Source organism: Carya illinoinensis, chromosome 16 (assembly GCF_018687715.1).
Source record: "Carya illinoinensis cultivar Pawnee chromosome 16, C.illinoinensisPawnee_v1, whole genome shotgun sequence".
In the NCBI taxonomy this organism is placed as follows: Eukaryota; Viridiplantae; Streptophyta; class Magnoliopsida; order Fagales; family Juglandaceae; genus Carya; species Carya illinoinensis.
In genome coordinates this window covers 26945055-26963561 of record NC_056767.1, presented here as the reverse complement: position 1 = coordinate 26963561, position 18507 = coordinate 26945055, and the positions used below count along the sequence as shown (strand labels likewise).

The window sequence follows — 18507 nt, the reverse complement described above, 5'->3', positions numbered from 1 at the left end:
TACCTCTCATATTTCCCTTCTTTGCATTTGAAACCTCATCTTCTTCTATTTTTTTTTTTTTTTCCTTCTTCTCATCTGAAACGTAGTAACCATCTCGTATACCCACGAAACCGTTTTCCTCAAGTCTCCAAAGCATTCTTCTTTGCATCTGTACTTTCTTTTCTGTGGTATCTATGATTTTCATCCGAAACTCCCATATTTTCATTACAAATCTCAAGACCCATATTATCCTGCCCTTTCGCGTCCATTTGTTTCAGAAAAAATCTAAGCTTTGATGTAAATATGGAGAAAGAAGAAAGTTACTGTTGGGTTAATCACGTTTTAATCATGTTTTTTTTTTAATGGCTGACGTGGGTCAGCGAGTGCGCAAAAGGTCCACTAGACGTGTACATGTAGCAGAATTGGTTTCATTTCATCTGGTGCATTGATCCAACGAAGATAAGCTCCTCTCCAGTACTTTTGAAACAGTTCGTTTCATTTCCTCCTTCCATCTTTCGTTTCATTTCCCCTTCTCGTTCTCCCCTCCACTTTGCTGTTCCCCTTCCTCCTCTCCTCTGATCTTCTCCTCCACTTAGCAAGATCATAATAAAACGGTGTGTTTTATTGAAAGTTTACAGCAGGCGGAGAGATGAAAACAATTAAAAAATGGCAAGGTGACTCAACAAACTTCTTCATTTCTCAAAACAGAACTCTGCTCTCACCCTCCGTTCAACGGTGAGGTTTGGACAACTGCAACTCCTTCTGCTTGCTACAACCCATCACTCAACGTCGACTTCCTCATTCAACGGCCTTCATTCTTCAAACCAGAAAAACCTGTCACTCCAAGTTGGCTAGGTCACGAGTATCCTCGTAATTCCTGCTGTGAAAACCTTGGAACGGGCATAATTTTCTAAGACTCTAAGATTGTTTGAGCATCTGTGATTTTGGATTGGGACTAGAAGTGTTGTGATTTGGGTTTGATTTTGTGTGTCATTTCTATGAGAATTGGGAGTCCTGCCTCATTGGGAACTTTTTATGGTGGTTTGGGTTTTTGAAGTCTGGGATTCTGGGTTTTGTTTCGTGGGGTTGAGGGGAAGGATGTCTTCAATGAGCAGGGAGTTGGTGTTTCTTATACTCCAATTCGTTTTTGTAAAGTGAAGAAAAATTGTGAATTTGAAGCTTTTATGTATGCCTCTTAACAGATTTATGTACTGTACTTGGTGACCATGGATGAGCTACATTTCTGTATTGATTTCCCCTAAGGGGTATTTTTGTTTTTGCTTCTATCTGGTTCTGGGCTATAGAGAATGGAATTCGATGCTGTACTAACCTTTTTCGAAGTTCAAAATCAGGCTGGGTTTCTTATGGGTTTGGGGTTCTCTCTTCTCACATCTCTTCTGCTTTTCACTCCTCTTCGACTCTTCTCGGTTCTTTTCTCGCCTTTTTTTTTGAAAAATTTTGTCAAATGATATCACGTCACCTAGTTACCCAACGGTTGCGCTAGCCGGTTGTACATAGCAGAAATGATATTTAAATGCGTACAATTTGGGACAAAAGACAAAAGATTGAAAAATGCTATTTAAAAAAAAATTCTAAAAAAGTACTTACTTCTCTATCAATTATTAATTAATATGTTGAATATTATAAAATTTGACATTCAAAATTTCAAGCTAATTAATGTAATATGGATTGAAGGTTAATTATACGCACATAATATTGTAGACTCACTACAGCATTTAATTGGGCCTTTCTTGCGATTAAAATCGATCGAGAAAAACTCATAAAATAATTTTACCAAAAATAAAAATCGTAAAATGTCTCGTCTTAAATTGGATTGCTGCATGCAAATTGAATTTATGGATTGTTGTGGATATATACCGTCTTCATGATAACCTGTAGCTAGCTAGATTAACGTTGCTATGTATTAGTTAATTAGTTCACCTATCTAGCTAGCTAATTTCAAACCGTCGGGTCATTTTATATCGTTGCTAATATATTTATTTGCTCAGATCATCATCAAAATCACTTTTTTGAACAATATATATATATAGAGAGAGAGAGAGGAACTAAAAGGAATATCAGTAATAATTAAGTCAACTTTTGCCAAACATTATAGCGTGGATGATATATATATATATATATATAAAATGCTAATTGCAAGCGCTCTGTGTAGACGGCTTGCAATCGGCGTAGCCACATCAACATGTTGTCTTATTTTTTTCTATCTTTTAATTTTTTTCTCTTTCCTCTTTGCAAATATAACATCTGAGTCTGGTCTTATTGAGGCAATTGATGGTGATGACGCAGAGCTCTTTTGGATTATTACCCTCTAGATAACAAGGACATCGTCACACAGTGCTTCCATACCGGAAAGCAAAGAGAGAGAGAGCTGGAAGTGCAACAATCCTAAAGCAAAGAGCAGTGGTTAAGGTTGTATTATCATGGAGAGGGTGGGACTAGAGAGTTTGTATTCAGTGGGATTTTTCTTTCTCTCTTTTAATTTCATTCTCTTACCTTTGAAATTTTCAGTTGTAATCCCTCCCTCTCCTCGCCTCCTACTAATTGATCTTCTCCTCCAACCGACCTCTCTCTCTCCATTTTGTTTCTCTCTCCCTCTCCGTATAAAGCAGACAGCCACCATTCTAAACAAACTTTAGTTACTATTTTTTTCTTTCTTCTTTTTTGACATTTCTTTGTTTGCATTTGCACAGAGAATAACTACAAGACTGGATTTTTTTTTTCCTGAAGACTAGAAGACTGGACCTTATTTTGCTTTCTAACGTTTTGGTATTTAGCATCAGATTTAAGGAAGTGAAGGTGAACTCAATGTTGAAAGAGCTCTTGATCTGAGGCTATGAAGTTTCTCTAACTTTTCTTAATTATGGATTTAGGCTTTTGAAATAGTTCTGAGTGCTAGTGTCAGGGATGGAACAATATTCCGATACACCTTTAGGAGATGCGAGGTCGCAAAGTCACTGTGGGAAGAAGAAAGGGAGGTCTTATCTTTCCTTTTTTACTTTTTTATTTTTGCTCTTTATTTTATATTTTTATTCCACGTCAGACATGATGTATGGCCCGTTACCTGCCGCTTGCACGCCACGCTTGTACCCAGCAGAACTGTATATATATATATATATGTGATGATATGAATTATAAATTTATAAAATGAATTTATATGGCTGCACGTACGTACGTGTCTTGCATGATTCCCAAATACGTGGAAGTTGGCTTCAAGCCTTCATCAGGATATTAATGAATATATAACTTCTATTCTAACCTACCTAGCTACCTAAGTCTTGGCAATCAGATCAACTTATTCCGTCAACCTTCCAAATTAACGCCAAGATTGATGCTGCATTAATTCACCATACAAAAACACTTTAAGAGTTTTTTTCAAAATGCTGACCATTTTAGCAATGTTGTACCAGGCCATATACTCTGGCAATGGATAATGCAGGATTTATATATATAAATATATATATATATATATGTGTGTGTGTGTAATGTTATATGCTCGAGTCCCTCTTATGTGCAATACTCTGATTATACTAAAGTTTCCGAAAAGAATGCAAGACTCAATATATAATATGTTCAAGATAATCTTGGCATATATATACAAACTGTGTAACATATAACGATATTAAAAATAAATGTCGATTGAACCAGAACAGAACCAACGAACCAACAGATTCAGTCTAAACCCTAATATCAAAATCAGAACAAGATAATAACAAGAAACAAAATAATAACAAGATCGATAACCAAGAAATAATAGAAATAATGCAAAGATAGAATAACACAACCGATTTACGTGGTTCGACCCTAATGGTCTACGTCCACAGCAGGAATGGGCCTCAGAGCTTTATTAATAATCAGTGTCCTTCACAGATAAGCCTCAGAAACACTCTCAAATTATAGGGCACTCATCTCACTACAGAAAATCACAGATTTTCTCCCTCACAGTGAAACCCAAGTTTCTTCCCTCTCTATTCTCTCTCTCTTGAAACCCCTCTCTCAATTGGCAGAAACAATACAAAATCAATTAGGTTAACCCGGAGGCTATAGCGATATATATATATATATATATATGACATAACAGATGACTCCACATGTATTGATCCTGCGGCTCAGGCTTGACCTCGGTTTGATGCAGCTTACGAGTCACGTGCTGGTCATGTGATCCATAGCTCAAATCATTAAAGCTTCATCAATCCAGAACCTTCTTTATATTCATCCAATCATAACACAGAGAGAAAGAAAGGTCAGATTAAATGTAATAATTTATAAATGCTAATTGCCATACCATTTACAATATAGTACTATATATGATCATGATATCATCCCAACGTTTTCTCTTGATGATCTTCTACTTCTTGTCGTTTTAGGCTAATTTGTTATTTCGTGTAGGTCAAGTAGCTAGGTGAGCTATTTCAATGGTTGAAAACATTATCTTAGCATCAAACGCCAAGAAATTAATAATTATAACCAGCTGCTTGCATATTACATCATGATGCTCTGGCAATATTACAAATAAAAATTCATCAAAGTGATCAAAATCCAACCCGCCATAGTTTATGTGTGTGTGTGTGTTATATAAATATATAATATATCTTTTGATGCCAGTCCTGCATTAATCCACGTCTTTCATGATCTCCAAGACCAAACCATGAGTTTCAATCTGATAATGTTGTCATTTCTTACAGCCCTTTCAGTTGTATTAATTATCTCAAAGCCCTCTGTTGCAGTGTTTCTGAGCATTGATTGTGGTGGCTCCAATTCTTCCACCTACAAAGACGAGAGCTCAATTGTCTGGACTGGTGATAATGCTTACATTCACAGCGATGAGTCTCAAGTTGTCCAATTTAGCAGCACAATTCCTTCTTGGATGAACACTCTGTTGTTCCTCCAGCCTGTCCAAAAATCACATAAGATAATATTTAAGTGGTTCAGCAAATTGCTTACGTCCACTGGAGCCTCTTTTATAGAATTTGTACGAGATTTACAAAAAAACTCTACAAATTTCTATGTCTCTCTCACGTACCCTCTTTCTCTCTTACTTTTCTTCTCCCACTGCCTCTTTTACACATTTAAGCTCTCCTATTTATAGGAGAGCAGACCACTATGTTACAGCAATCTGCTGCAGAAATTATGGAGTGGGTGCCTAGTAAAACAAAGTATGCTGGGTGGGTGCAATTTGTGCCTAACAAAATTGGTGCCTAACAAAACAAAACACCTAACGGTGCATGTGAAGCAGGCCACTTGGATGGCTTTCAACAATCACCCCCTCCACCCAAGTATGCCATACCAGGCTGCTTGCAAATTAATTCATTCTTCAAGTAAATGCACCTATTTCTTTGACATGAGAGCTTCTGATATCGAATACGCTCCAATGCACTCGAGGGTACTCAGTAGTGTACAATACTGATCAAGTCCAAACAATGTTGGAACTTGATTTATGTGACGACTTTCGTCAACATATCTGCTGGATTATCTTCAGTGCCAATCTTTTGAAGTTTGATGTCATCTTCTTCTAATATTTCACGTACAAAGTGAAATCGGACATCTATGTGTTTTGTTCGAGAGTGATATACTTGATTCTTGGCCAAATGAATTGCACTTTGACTGTCACAGTAAGCGGTAACCTCTTGCTGCTTAAAGATCAAATCTATTACCAATCCCTGTAACCAAATAGCTTTTTTCACGGCTTCTGTTACAGCCATGTATTCAGCCTCAGTTGATGATAGTACAATTTTCGACTGCAAAGTTGATCACCAACTAACTGGTCCTCCAGCCATAGTGAATACATATCCAGTTGTTGATCGACATTTGTCAAGATCACCTACATAGTCTGAGTCAACATATCCAGTTACTAGACTATCTTCACTCTTCCCGAACTTCAAACCGACATCTACGTCCCTGAAATATACCGTAGAATCCACTTAGCCGCATGCCAATGAACCTTTCCAGGATTATGCATATAGCGACTAACTAAGCTAACAGCCTGGGAGATATCAGGTCATGTACACACCATGGCATACATTAAACTTCCAACAACACTATACGGGACATTCCTCATGTAGTCCCGTTCTTCATCGGTTTTAGGAGAATGCAATGCACTGAGATTGAAATATGGGGCCATAGGAGTACTCGCTGGCTTCGTCTTCGAGTCGATGTTGAATCGTTGCAGTATTCTCTTCAGATACTGCATCTGTGTAAGGTGAACTGTACCTTTCACCCTATATCTGCTGATCTCCATCCCCAGTATTCTTCGTGCTTCTCCTACATCTTTCATTTCAAACTCATTACTTAACTGAGTTTTAAGCGATCTATCTCCCCCTTACTTTTACATGTAATTAACATATCATCTACATATAAAAGCAAATAAATGAAAGATCCATTTGCGAGTTTTCTGAAATATACACAATGATCGTATTAGCAACGAGTGTATTTCAGATCCATCATAAAGCGGTCAAACTGCTTATACCATTGCCGAGGTAACTGCTTCAAGCCATAGAGAGACTTCTTCAAACTGCAGACCCAATTTTCTTTTCCAGCTTCCTTAAAACCTTCTGGTTGAGACAGATAAGTCTCCTCTTCCAGATCACTATGTAAGAAAGTTGTTTTCACATCAAGCTGTGCTAACTCAAGATCATATTGTGCAACCAAAGCTAGCAATATCTGAATGGATGAATGCTTCATAACAGGAGAGAATACTTCACTGTAGTCAATTCCCTCTGTCTGAGCATAGCCCTTGGCTACCAACCTAGCTTTGTATTGCACTCCATTTTTAGCAGCTTGATCATCTTTCTAATTGAAGATCCACTTACAGCCAATTGTCTTCTTTCCTTTTGGAAGCGGCACAAGCTCCCAAGTCTGGTTCTGGTGAAGAGACTGCATCTCTTCATTCATCGCCTTTGTCCATTCAACTTGTTCACTGGACTGTACGGCTTTTCTGTAAGTGGTTGGGATCTCACCCCCTTCAGCTGGTAATGCATATGTCACATGGTCTGCAAAACGTGTCGGTACACATTTCTCTCATCTCGGTCTGTTAGTTGCTATTGATTCAGGTTGACATGGAGGTACTGTGACTGGATTATCAACCTCATCTTGTCCATACTTTTCCAACTTCTTCGAAGTAATAAACTCCACACTCTGCGAATCATCTGATGTTTCGCCATCACTGCTGCCTTCACTAGAATCTTTATGCTTATGTGACTTAAGCATCTCAGATTCGTTGAATGTAACATCTCTACTGATGATCACCTTTTTAGACTCTATACACCAGAGTCTATACCCTTTTACACCAGTACTAAAGCCCAAGAATTTTACTTTCTTGGCTCTAGAATCAAGCTTACTTTCTTTAGCATGATAGTAAGCAAGACATCTGAAAACGTGTAAAGAGTCATAATCAGTAGCATGTGTACCTCTCCACATTTCAGTGGGTGTCTTCCTGTCATTGGCAGCTGTGGGTAGTCGGTTGATGAGGTGGCAGGCATATGTCACAGCTTCAGCCCAAAATTTCTTACTAAATCCAGTATTCAGCAACATACATCATACTTTCTATAATAAAGTACGATTCATTCGTTCTGCCACACCGTTCTGCTGCGATGTACCTCGTATCGTGAAGTGTCTGACAATTCCCTCTCTCTGGCATACTTCCATGAAAGGGTTTGAAGTGTACTTACCTCCATTATCAGATCTGAGCTGCTTGATCTTTCTGGAGGTCTGAGTCTCAACCATTTTCTTCCAATCAAGGAAGATTTTCATCACTTCATCTTTATTCTTCATCGTATACACCTACACACGACGAGAATAATCATCCACAAAAGTCACAAACCAATGCTTACCTCCCAAAGATGCATTTTGGGTAGGTCCCCAAACATCGGAGTGCACATAGTCAAGTATTCCCTGTGTATTGTGTACTGCGGTTCCAAACTTGATCCGCCTCTGCTTCCCCAATACACAGTGCTCAGAGAAAGACAGTTTACCAGTCTTGGCACCTTTGAGTAAGCCTTGCTTCACTAGTGTTTGCAAAGCTTTTTTTCCTGCGTGTCCCATACGCATATGCCAAAGACTGGTGGTGTTGGCATCAGTCTCATCTAGTTTCTCACAGCCTGTGGAAGCTCTTTCATCAACAGTACTTCCTTGCAAGAAGTACAAGTTTCCTCGCCTCAAGCCCTTCATTGCCACCTGAATTCCCATTAGTACTTTGAGAGTTCCATCTTCAATGGCGATTCTGAATTCTTTTGAATCCAGAGATCCTAGTGAGATGAGATTCTTCCACAAGTCCGAAACATACCGAACTTCTGTCATAGTCTTGACGCTACCATCGTGCAGCTTTAACCGAATGCTACCTATTCCCTGAGTCTTACAGGCACTGTCATTGCCCATAAGTACTGCTCCACCCTCACTCTTTGTGAAGTCAGTAAACTAGTCCCGATTGGGACACATGTGATAGGTACATCCAGAATCCATAATCCATTCATCAAAATGACAAATGGATGATGAACTTATCAAGAAAAAATCTGAATCATTATCTCTGTCCACGACATTGGCTGTGGAAGGTTGATTATGCTGTTGTCCCTTCAGGTTGGGACAATCCTTCTTCTAGTGTCCTTTGTTGTGATAAAAGGAACACTCATCTCTGGTGAGCTTTCTGCTGACTGATGAACCACGTGATGTGGCCCGGGTTTTCGATTGAAAACCGTTCTTCTTTCTGGGATACCTTGACTGTGGTTTCCCTCTTGCTGTTAGAACTTCACTTGATATATCTTGTTGTACCTGCTTATCCTTTTTTCGGTACTCATTGCTAATTAAAGAACTAGATACATCTTCAAAACTAATCTTTTCCTTCTCATACAATAGAGTAGTACTTAAATGCTCATATGTATCAGACAAGAAATTCAACAAAAGTAAAGCTTTATCTTCATCTTCGATTTTAACATCCAAGTTTAACAAATCAACAAGAATTTGGTTATAATTATCAAATGTTCAGACATTGAAATACCTTCACGAAATTGGAATCTAAAGAGCTTCTTCAAGTGCAAACGGCTCTTAATGCTCTTCTTCATGAACTTATCTTTCAATTTCTGCCAAAGTACCCTAGCATTTGTCTCTCTCATGACAAAATACTTATGTTCTTTGGTAAGGCATAATCGGATTGTACTACAAGCTTGAGTATTAAGCTTCTTCCAATCCTGATCAGTCATATTATCTGGTTTTCCTTCCAACGCAATATCCAACTCTTGTTGGATCAAAACGTCCATGACTTCACACTGCCACATGCCGAAGTTGCTTGTTCCATCAAATTTCTCAACTTCAAACTTGGCATTTGACACAGTGTACCGACACCCGGAGCTAATGGCATTTTCAGAGCTCCTATCTCTTCCAGATCCTTCCATTTGAATTTAGAAAATTTAGACTCAAAATTTCAAAATTATAACCATACGGATGAGTCTGGAATGATCCAAATAGTTGGAAAGTACTATTTGATCGTTGAAATCAGACTTCAAATGGCTTAGATCAAGCCCAAAATGGATCTGAAAAACGGACAGCCCTGATCGTCTAGCGCGTGAGATGCACGCGCGGCACAGTGCGAGTGGGCACGTGTACCAGTTCCTCCTAAGGCGCGTGGGGGCGCGTGGGCATGTGTCTGCCACGCGTCTTCCTCCTCTGGCGCGCGTGGGCGCATGGGCTCAGTGGTCTTCAACCTCCAATGCGCATAGGGGCGCGTGAGTTGCAGTAGATGCACGCGCCGATCTTCTAGGGGCGCATGTGGGCTCTTTCTACCTTCGTTTTCGATTCCATTTGCGGTAACGGATTCCTCTCGACGCGAGAAATACCCTGGAGTTATCAAAAATTGATTTTGATCAACTTGAATTTTTGGACAGCTTGAACCAGAGCTCTGATACCAGTTGTTGTTCCTCCGACCTGTCTAAAAATCACACAAGATAATATTTAAGTGGTTCAGCAAATTGCCTACGTCCACTGGAGCCTCTTTTATAGAATTTGTACAAGATTTACAAAAAACTCTACAAATTTCTATCTCTCTCTCACGTACCCTCTTTCTCTCTTGCTTCTCTTCTCCCACTGCCTCTTTTACACATTTAAGCTCTCCTATTTATAGGAGAGCAGACCACTACATTGCAGCAATCTACTGCAGAAATTATGAGGTGGGTGCCTAGTAAAACAAAGCATGGTGGTTGGGTGCAATTTGTGCCTAACAAAATTGGTGTCTAACAAAACAAAACACCTAACGGTGCATGTGCAGCAGGCCACTTGGGTGGCTTTCAACACACTCAAGTGATGAGCACCCTAATTAGAGTATTCCCAACCCTAAAGAAAAACTGCTACACCATCCTTGATCTGGACAAAGGGCAACGAGTTCTTGTGCGTGCAACCTTTTTCTATGGAAATTATGATGGGAAAAATTTTGCACCAACCTTTGAGTTGCACTTCGATGGAAACTTCTGGGCCACGGTCACCACTTCGAACTTTACCTATGTTGTCGAGGAAGCCATTTATGTGGTGAAGGGAAATGCCACGAACATCTGTCTTGCTCAGACGCATCCCGACCAGGCGCCATTCATATCAGCACTAGAACTGCGCAGCTTGGATGCCGAAATGTACAGCAACGTTGGCATGAACCATGCTTTGTTTTTGGAAAACAGAATAGCCCACAGTGCTAATCAAACTGTTCGGTATCCGGATAACAAATACGATCGAATTTGGAACACAAAGGCACGGCGATTTTACACTCTCTGAGGATGTCATCAGAAATGAAACTCGCGCGATTGATGTGAGTGTGGGAAAAGATCATCCTCCGCTAGTTGTTCTGCAAAATGCAGTCGGGACGATTGGCACTGCATGGGGTATAGGCATAGAGAAAACTGGACTTGGATCGAAGAAAGTTCCTATCTTCATCATCGCCTACTTCTCTGAAGTCATTCGACTAAATTCAACCCAGAAAAGATCTATTGAAATTGTCATAGACAACGAATAATTTTCAAACGAATTTTGTCCACCTTTTGGAAGCGTATTAGAACCATTTAGAAGTTTACATTACTAACATTACTGCTTCTTCCAATACTTCATTCACAGTAGGGGCTGCAGCTGCTTCTTCACTTCCTCCTATGATCAACGCTCATGAATTTTTCTCTCTTAGCGATGCACTGACTGAAGGAACCAATAACAGAGATGGTTTGGATTTCTAACTTTTAATCTTCTGATAATTGTAGTTCTGTTGAAGTTGTTGATCAGTAACTTGGTATAGGAATAAATGTGATGGATTTTCTTTTGGTTCTTCGTTTTTTTGGGGTGAATCTCTGCTCATTTAGTGGAAGGCTTATCTGCACTGAGAAAGGAATTTGATGTGTTAAAGCAATGGAGTGGTGACCCGTCTTCCATCGTCATTTACATGACAAATACGATCAAATTTGGAACACAAGGCACGGCGGTTTTACACTCTCTGAGGATGTCATCAGAAATGAAACTGACGCGATTGATGTGAGTGCGGCAAAAGATCATCCTCCGCAGGTTGTTCTGCAAAATGCTGTTGGGACGATTGGCACTGCATGGGGTATAGGCATACAGACAACTGGACTTGGATCGAAGAAAGTTCCCATCTTCATCATCGCCTACTTCTCTGAAGTCGTTCGACTAAATTCAACCCAGAAAAGATCTATTGAAATTGTCATAGACAACGAACAATTTTCAAACGACTTTAGTCCACCTTTTGGAAGCGTATTAGAAGTTTACATTACTAACATTACTGCTTCTTCCAATACTTCATTCACAGTAGGGGTTGCGGCTGCTTCTTCCCTTCCTCCTATAATCAACGCTCATGAATTTTACTCTCTTAGCAATGCACTGACTGAGGGAACCAATAACAGAGATGGTTTGGATTTCAGATTTCTAACTTTTAATCTTCTGATAATTATAGTTCTGTTGAAGTTGTTGATCAGTAACTTGGTGTAGGAATAAATGTGATGGATTTTCTTTTGGTTCTTCATTTTTTTGGGGTGAATCTCTGCTCATTTAGTGGAAGGCTTATCTGCACTGAGAAAGGAATTTGATGTGTTAAAGCAATGGAGTGGTTATTACACTTAGTGATCAAATCATGGAGGTAGGGCGTGGTGAGGTGTGCTGAGAAGTAGTGTTGTTGAAGGAGGAACGACCGCGACCATTGCTGTAATAGCGTCCCCTGCTACGGCCATTACAACCACCATGTGAAGATCCACGACTCCTTTGGTCACGCGGTGTAGTAGAGCTGTAATTAGCAGAAAGTTCTCCAGAAGAAAGAACAGTTTTAACATTATGAGAAATACGGGTCTCATGAATGAGTAGCATTTGATATAACACATGAGAAGTAAGAGGATCAGTTCTCGTAGTAATAGAGGTTACAAAAGTCTCATAGGAAGGACCTAACCCATTCAAAAGGTAGGTCACAAGATCTTTGTCAGTTACGGGACTTCCAGCAGCAGCCAAGGAATCAGCAAGCATACGTACCTTGCCAAAGTATTCAGAGATGGTTTGTTCACCTTGAGAAAGATTGGTGAGCTGAAAACGCAACTAAAACTCCTTAGCTTGAGAGTGAGAAGAGAACATTGAGGCAAGCTTATTCCAGATATCAAAGGCTGTAGTAGATGAGAGAACATGACTAAGAATAGACTCGGACAGAGAAGAAAAAAGAATGCTAAGAACTAATTGATCTGTGCGTCTCCATGAGAGATATGCAGGATTGGTTGTAGGTGCAAAATCTATTTCAATGAGAAACTTAAGAGGAGAGGGAGAGGTCCATCGACAAATTAATATAAGTCTTGACCTCTTAGGTAGGCAGAGGTTTGAACCTTCCATAGAAGGTAATTTTTTGTGGTTAATTTGGTAGTGATAAGATGAGAGACAGAAGAGGGAGGAGGGTGGGGTGAAGAAGACGAGGCCATGGATTAAAAGTGGACAGTTTGTCAAATGGCTCTGGATACCATGTTGAATGAACGAGAGAGAGTGGAGCAATATTTTCTGTCTGTTTTAAAATGGTAATTACGAAGTCTATATATAGACATTTACAAGAATAAGAATCAAAGTGTAGCTAACGATTTACAGCAGAGAGTAACAAACTACAACAGAGAATATCAAGTATGCAATAGAGTTGGACATATTGCTCTTCAATGCAGAAACCGATTCAACAATGCTTTCTAGTATGAAGCTCCATCAAGTTTTTCTGCCAACTTCACAGCACAGCATCCTCCTTCAGACAACTCCTGGTGCCCTGATTCGGGAGCCACCCATCATGTTACCAATGACTTGAGTAACTTGAACTTATCCTCAGAACAATACAATGGTGATGAAACTATTCGAGTTGGTGACGGTAATGGACTTCCTATCAGTGCTTACGGTGATTCTTCTTTGCCCACTTTATCTTTTGCTTTTCTTCTCAGAAATCTATTACATGTTCCACTCATTACTAAAAACCTTGTCTCTGTCCTTAAATTCTGTGTGGATAATCACTGCTTCTTTGAATTTCACTCATCTCACTTCTCTGTGAAGGACTCTCGAAGCGGGAAAATCCTCCTCACAAGGCCAACCCAGACTCTATGTTTTTCCATCACCAGTGTCCAGATCTTCCAGCCACACCTCTCCTTCGGTTTACGTTGGGGAACGTGCTTCTGTTGCCCAATGGCATCGAAGGATGGGTCATTCTTCTTTAGATCAAGTCTCCAGAATTCTGCACACACGGTGTTTACCAGTTTCTCCCACTGATGCAAATTTTCAATGTGCCAAATGTCCCCTTGCAAAAGCCTGTCAACTTCCTTTGTCTCTCTCTAATGGGCCTTTAGACTTAGTTTACTCAGACTTATGGGGCCCTACTCCTTATGTTTCTCGTATGGGCTTTAAATATTATGTCTTTTGTTGATCATTTTACAAGATTTACATGGATTTTCCCTCTCAAACTCAAATCTGATGCTATTACCATTTCCACTACCTTTTTACCTCTTGTTGAACGCATGTTTAAAACCAAGTTAATCACATTACAAACTGATGGAGGTGGTGAATTTAAACCCATCACCTCTGTATGCCAAAAACTTGGAATTAAGCATCGTTTCTCTTGCCCACACACTCATCAACAAAATGGGCTTGTTGAACGTAAACATCGGCACATAGTAGAAACCGGACTTGCTCTCTTAGCCCAAGCCTCTTTGCCTTTTACTTTTTGGGCCGAAGCCTTTGAAACAGCAGTCTATCTAATTAATTTTCTGCCGTCCCCCACCATTAATAATCAATCCCCTTATTTCATGGTCCATCAAAAAGAACCAGATTACAATTTTTTAAAGGTATTTGGTTGTGAATGTTGGCCTAATCTACGTCCATATTCATCAAATAAACTCAATTTCAGATCCACTTCCTGCTTATTCTTAGGCTATAGCAATACTCATAAAGGCTATAAGTGCCTTGATCTCACTACAAATCGTCTGTATATTTCTTGTGATGTCCGTTTCAATGAAATGTCCTTCCCTTATAAAAACATCACACGGCCCACTACTCCACCAGTTGCTTCAACACACACTTCCTTACCCATCTTTCAAACTTCTATTCTCGGCCCATATCCTGTTTCCTCACCTCCTACTTCACTACCAGCTGAAACCCCATCACTCTTCTTACCTGACCCTGGCCCATCACAGCCTAGTAACACTCCTAATCTTCTCAATCAACAGTCCAGTCCACAAACCACTTCATCTTCAACCTTCGACATCCCACTCTCCTCTAACCCAGACTCATCCTTATTATCTCAAGCTTCAGTTTCAACTACTCTTCCTGCCCCTCCACGCTCACCTATCATAACTCGCTCTACCACCAATTATCTTCGCCCACGTATTGCCACTAATGGCACCATTCCGTATCCTCCTCGACACTGTTTTAGCACTGTTCCTACTGTGCCTGATGATCCTTCAAGTTACTCTACAACCTCTAAATTCTCAGAATGGCGTGAAGCCATGACTCGAGTACACTGCTCTTCTAAAGAACAACACATGGAGTCTTGTACCTCCTGTAAATGTGTCTAACGTGCTCGGTTGCAGATAGGTTTACAGGACTAAAACTAATGCTGATGGCTCGTTTGAGAGGCGCAAGGCGAGGTTAGTTGCAAAAGGATTCCACCAGCAATCTGGAATCGACTACCACGAGACTTTCAGTCCTGTGGTCAAACCAACTACAATCAGACTCATCCTGTCCATTGCTGTTACAAGAAAATGGTCACTGCGCCAGTTGGACATCCAAAATGCTTTTTTGCATGGCATACTCACTGATGAAGTCTACATGCAACAACCTCAAGGCTTCATTGATCCCATTCACCCCAACTATATTTGCAAGCTCCATAGGGCCCTATACGGCCTTAAACAAGCCCCACGATCCTGGTTTGCTGAACTGAGCTCTTGGATTCTTCATTATGGTTTCACTGCATCTAAAGCCGATCCATCCTTGTTTATATCTCATCATGATCATACTATCATTTTTCTATTGGTCTATGTTGATGATATAGTTATTACTGCCTCACATCCATCAGCTATAACTACTCTCATTCATGATCTCGGTACTGCATTTCCAGTAAAGGACCTTGGCAAGTTATCTTTTTTTCTGGGACTTGAGGTTGATTACACTAAGCAAGGACTTTTACTTACACAACGCAAGTACATTAAGAGTCTTCTCACTCGAAGCAACATGCTCTATACCAATCCAATGTCATCACCCATGGTTGCCTCCCTAAAGTTTTCAAAGTTTGATACCCCTGATATTGCAGATATCACGTTATACCGAAGCTTGGTTGGTGGTTTACAATACTTGTCCCTAACTCAACCTGACATATCCTTCTCTGTCAAAGGTCTGTCAGTTTCTTAATGCTCCAAAAGCCACACACTGGAGTGCAGTCAAAAGAATCCTTCGGTATCTTAAAGCTACAATAAATCACGATTTGCTCTTTCAACCTCAGTGCATCTTCACCCTTCAAGCGTACTCTGATGCTGATTGGGGTATCTGTCCAGATGATCGTAGATCAACAGGAGGCTACTGCATATATCTTGGCAAGCACTTACTTTCATGGAGCTCAAGAAAGCAAAAGACTGTGGCTAGATCATCAACAGAAGCGGAATACAAAGTAGTTGCTGCTGCTGCTGCTGAAATTATTTGGATTCAAACACTTATCCGAGAGCTTGGTCTTCCACTTACTCAGTCTCCAATTTTCTAGTGTGATAATCTTGGGGCAACATACCTTTCAGTTAATCCGGTCTATCATTCAAAAACCAAACACATGGATATAGATTATCACTTTGTCCAAGACCGTGTAGCTGCCAAACAACTTCGAGTGTCATTCATTAGTTCAAGAGATCAGATTGTAGACATTTTCACAAAGCCTTTGGTTGCTGACAGATTTCTCCATTTCAAAACGACTCTCAATGTGGTTGACACCCCCTTGGATTCGCAGGGGCGTATTACACTTAGTGATCAAATCATGGATTCTAAATCAACTTCACAGCAGATGCACAACACCTCATAACACTAGATTTATTTGCTCTTCTTCTAGAATGTACTATAGTTATTCTCTGCTGTAGTTTGTTACTCTCTGCTGTAAATCGTTAGCTACACTTTGATTCTTATTCTTGTAAATGTCTATATATAGACTCTATAATTACCCTTTTAAAACAGACAAAATATTGCTCCACTCTCTCTCGTTCATTCAACAGTGGTGACCCGTCTTCCATCGTCATTTACATGGAAATGGGTGGAATGCAATGCGGATGCCATACCACTGTAAGTCAACTCCGCAAGATTTTATAAACTTAAAAAGGATTTTATAAAAATAAATTCATAAATTGACATTATTTCATATGACGGATTAGATTAATTTTATAATTAAAATAATTTTACAATTTGATTTACCACATCAAATAACGTTAATTTGTAAAATGAGTTATTAACCACAAGAATCTCAGTAACTTTGGGCTGTCTGGTTCACTCCCAGATTTTAGTTCCATGGATGTTCTTCAAAAAATGTGAGTTTAAGAGCATTCCCATCGGATGTCCCAAAGCACTGAATTCCTCATAATTTGAGAAAATATTTAAGAATTTCATCCCAAACCACCCCCATCTCATTCCCCATTTTGGGGTGAATGGATGAGATTGCTACAGTGAATCCCCATATTTGGGGATTCACTGTTTTTCCCCAAACTATTATTTTAAGTTTATAAAATTGTTTGTAGTTAAGTTTATAAAGGGAGGTGAGAGAAAAATATAATAAAGAACAAATAAAGAAATATTATTTTAATAGAATAAAGAAATAATAGGAAATAGGATGTAGGAGATTTTTAAAAGATGAGTAAAATTTAGAAAAAAAAATTAGGAAATGTACTTTTTAACTAAATTATAGAAAATTTTATGGGGAATAAGGATAGGAAATGAGATGTAGGAAATTTTTGAAAGATAAGTAAAATTTAGGAAAAAATTTTAGAAAATGTAGTTTTTAACTAAATTATAGGAAATTTTATTGGGAATGGGATGTAAATACCCTTACAAATTTGTAAAACATGCGGTCCTGTCCTGCATTTCTCTGCTGATATATTTTTTCTTCTCTCTACTTTCGAATTTCAGTGATTTGCACAATAACAGCTTAAATGGGACCATTCCTGATTTTCTTGGCTCCTTCCCTGATCTATTACTTCTGTGAGTGAGTTCTATTAGGAAAGCTACTTATGACATTCACACACACAGACATTGGAGAACTGATTAGCTGAAAACTACCCTTTCTTACAAGTATTTTTGTTGTTCTTCTTTCGCCCAGGAATTTGGCTGATAATAGATTCAATGGATCCGTACCCACCTCTCTATCAAAGAACAAGAACTTGACATTGATGTAAGTTAAAAGTTATTCAACTGGTTAACTTCAAACTAATTCAGAAAAGTAAACAGGACTGTTAGGGATACTTTGTATTTGTTTTCTTTTCTTCCCATCTTTCGATTTCAGGGTATCGGGTAATTGCCTCTCTGGAATGACCTGTAAGGCTGCAAACGTGCCACCACCGCCGAAACAACAATCACCTGACACTCCACCGCCCCCAACACCCAATTCAGGCAGCCAGAATTCTGGTGACAGCAAGAGTGTTGACATGCTACAAATCATACTAGGAGTCGGTGTCCAAATTTCACTACTTTCTTTACTGTTGAGAAACTTCTAAATGAATGCTATCCTTCAATAATACCACATCCTCCTCCTGTTATGCCTGTGTGCATGTGTTTTACTCATCTTTCTGCAATTTTCAGTGATTTCTATAAAAGCACTAGATATTACATATAGCATATGACCTTTATAGTTAGAGTCTACATGATTGAACATGTACTCGCTGTATAATGCCAATTGACTATAATCCAAATAGCATTAACACGATCACATGAGAGAAGAAGGACCACCAACCATTAAGAAAGGTATATATCATGAAACCATGACGGTGTGTGTGCAAAGTACATTTTTCCCATAAATGAATA

At 39.3% G+C, this 18507-nt stretch overlaps 1 protein-coding gene across 1 annotated transcript; it reads left to right on the top strand.

Moving 5' to 3' along the window:
- Window positions 1-10284: 10284 nt before the first annotated feature.
- Window positions 10285-11955, top strand: LOC122298986 (uncharacterized protein At1g24485-like). The gene is made up of 3 exons (XM_043108827.1): window positions 10285-10679; window positions 11217-11237; window positions 11427-11955. The coding sequence occupies exons 1-3, from the start codon at window positions 10285-10287 to the stop codon at window positions 11953-11955; spliced, it is 945 nt and encodes a 314-aa protein (XP_042964761.1).
- The last annotated feature ends 6552 nt before the right edge of the window (window positions 11956-18507 follow it).

What these genes read in the sequence shown, in the direction of transcription:
- LOC122298986 (XM_043108827.1), top strand. Translation starts at nt 10,285, where the DNA reads ATGAGCACCCTAATTAGAGTATTCCCAACCCTAAAGAAAAACTGCTAC. An exon ending in AGTGCTAATCAAACTGTTCG is followed by an intron (nt 10,680 to 11,216) that starts GTATCCGGATAA and finishes TGATAATTGTAG; the next exon opens with TTCTGTTGAAGTTGTTGATC. An exon ending in TCTGTTGAAGTTGTTGATCA is followed by an intron (nt 11,238 to 11,426) that starts GTAACTTGGTAT and finishes TTGGAACACAAG; the next exon opens with GCACGGCGGTTTTACACTCT.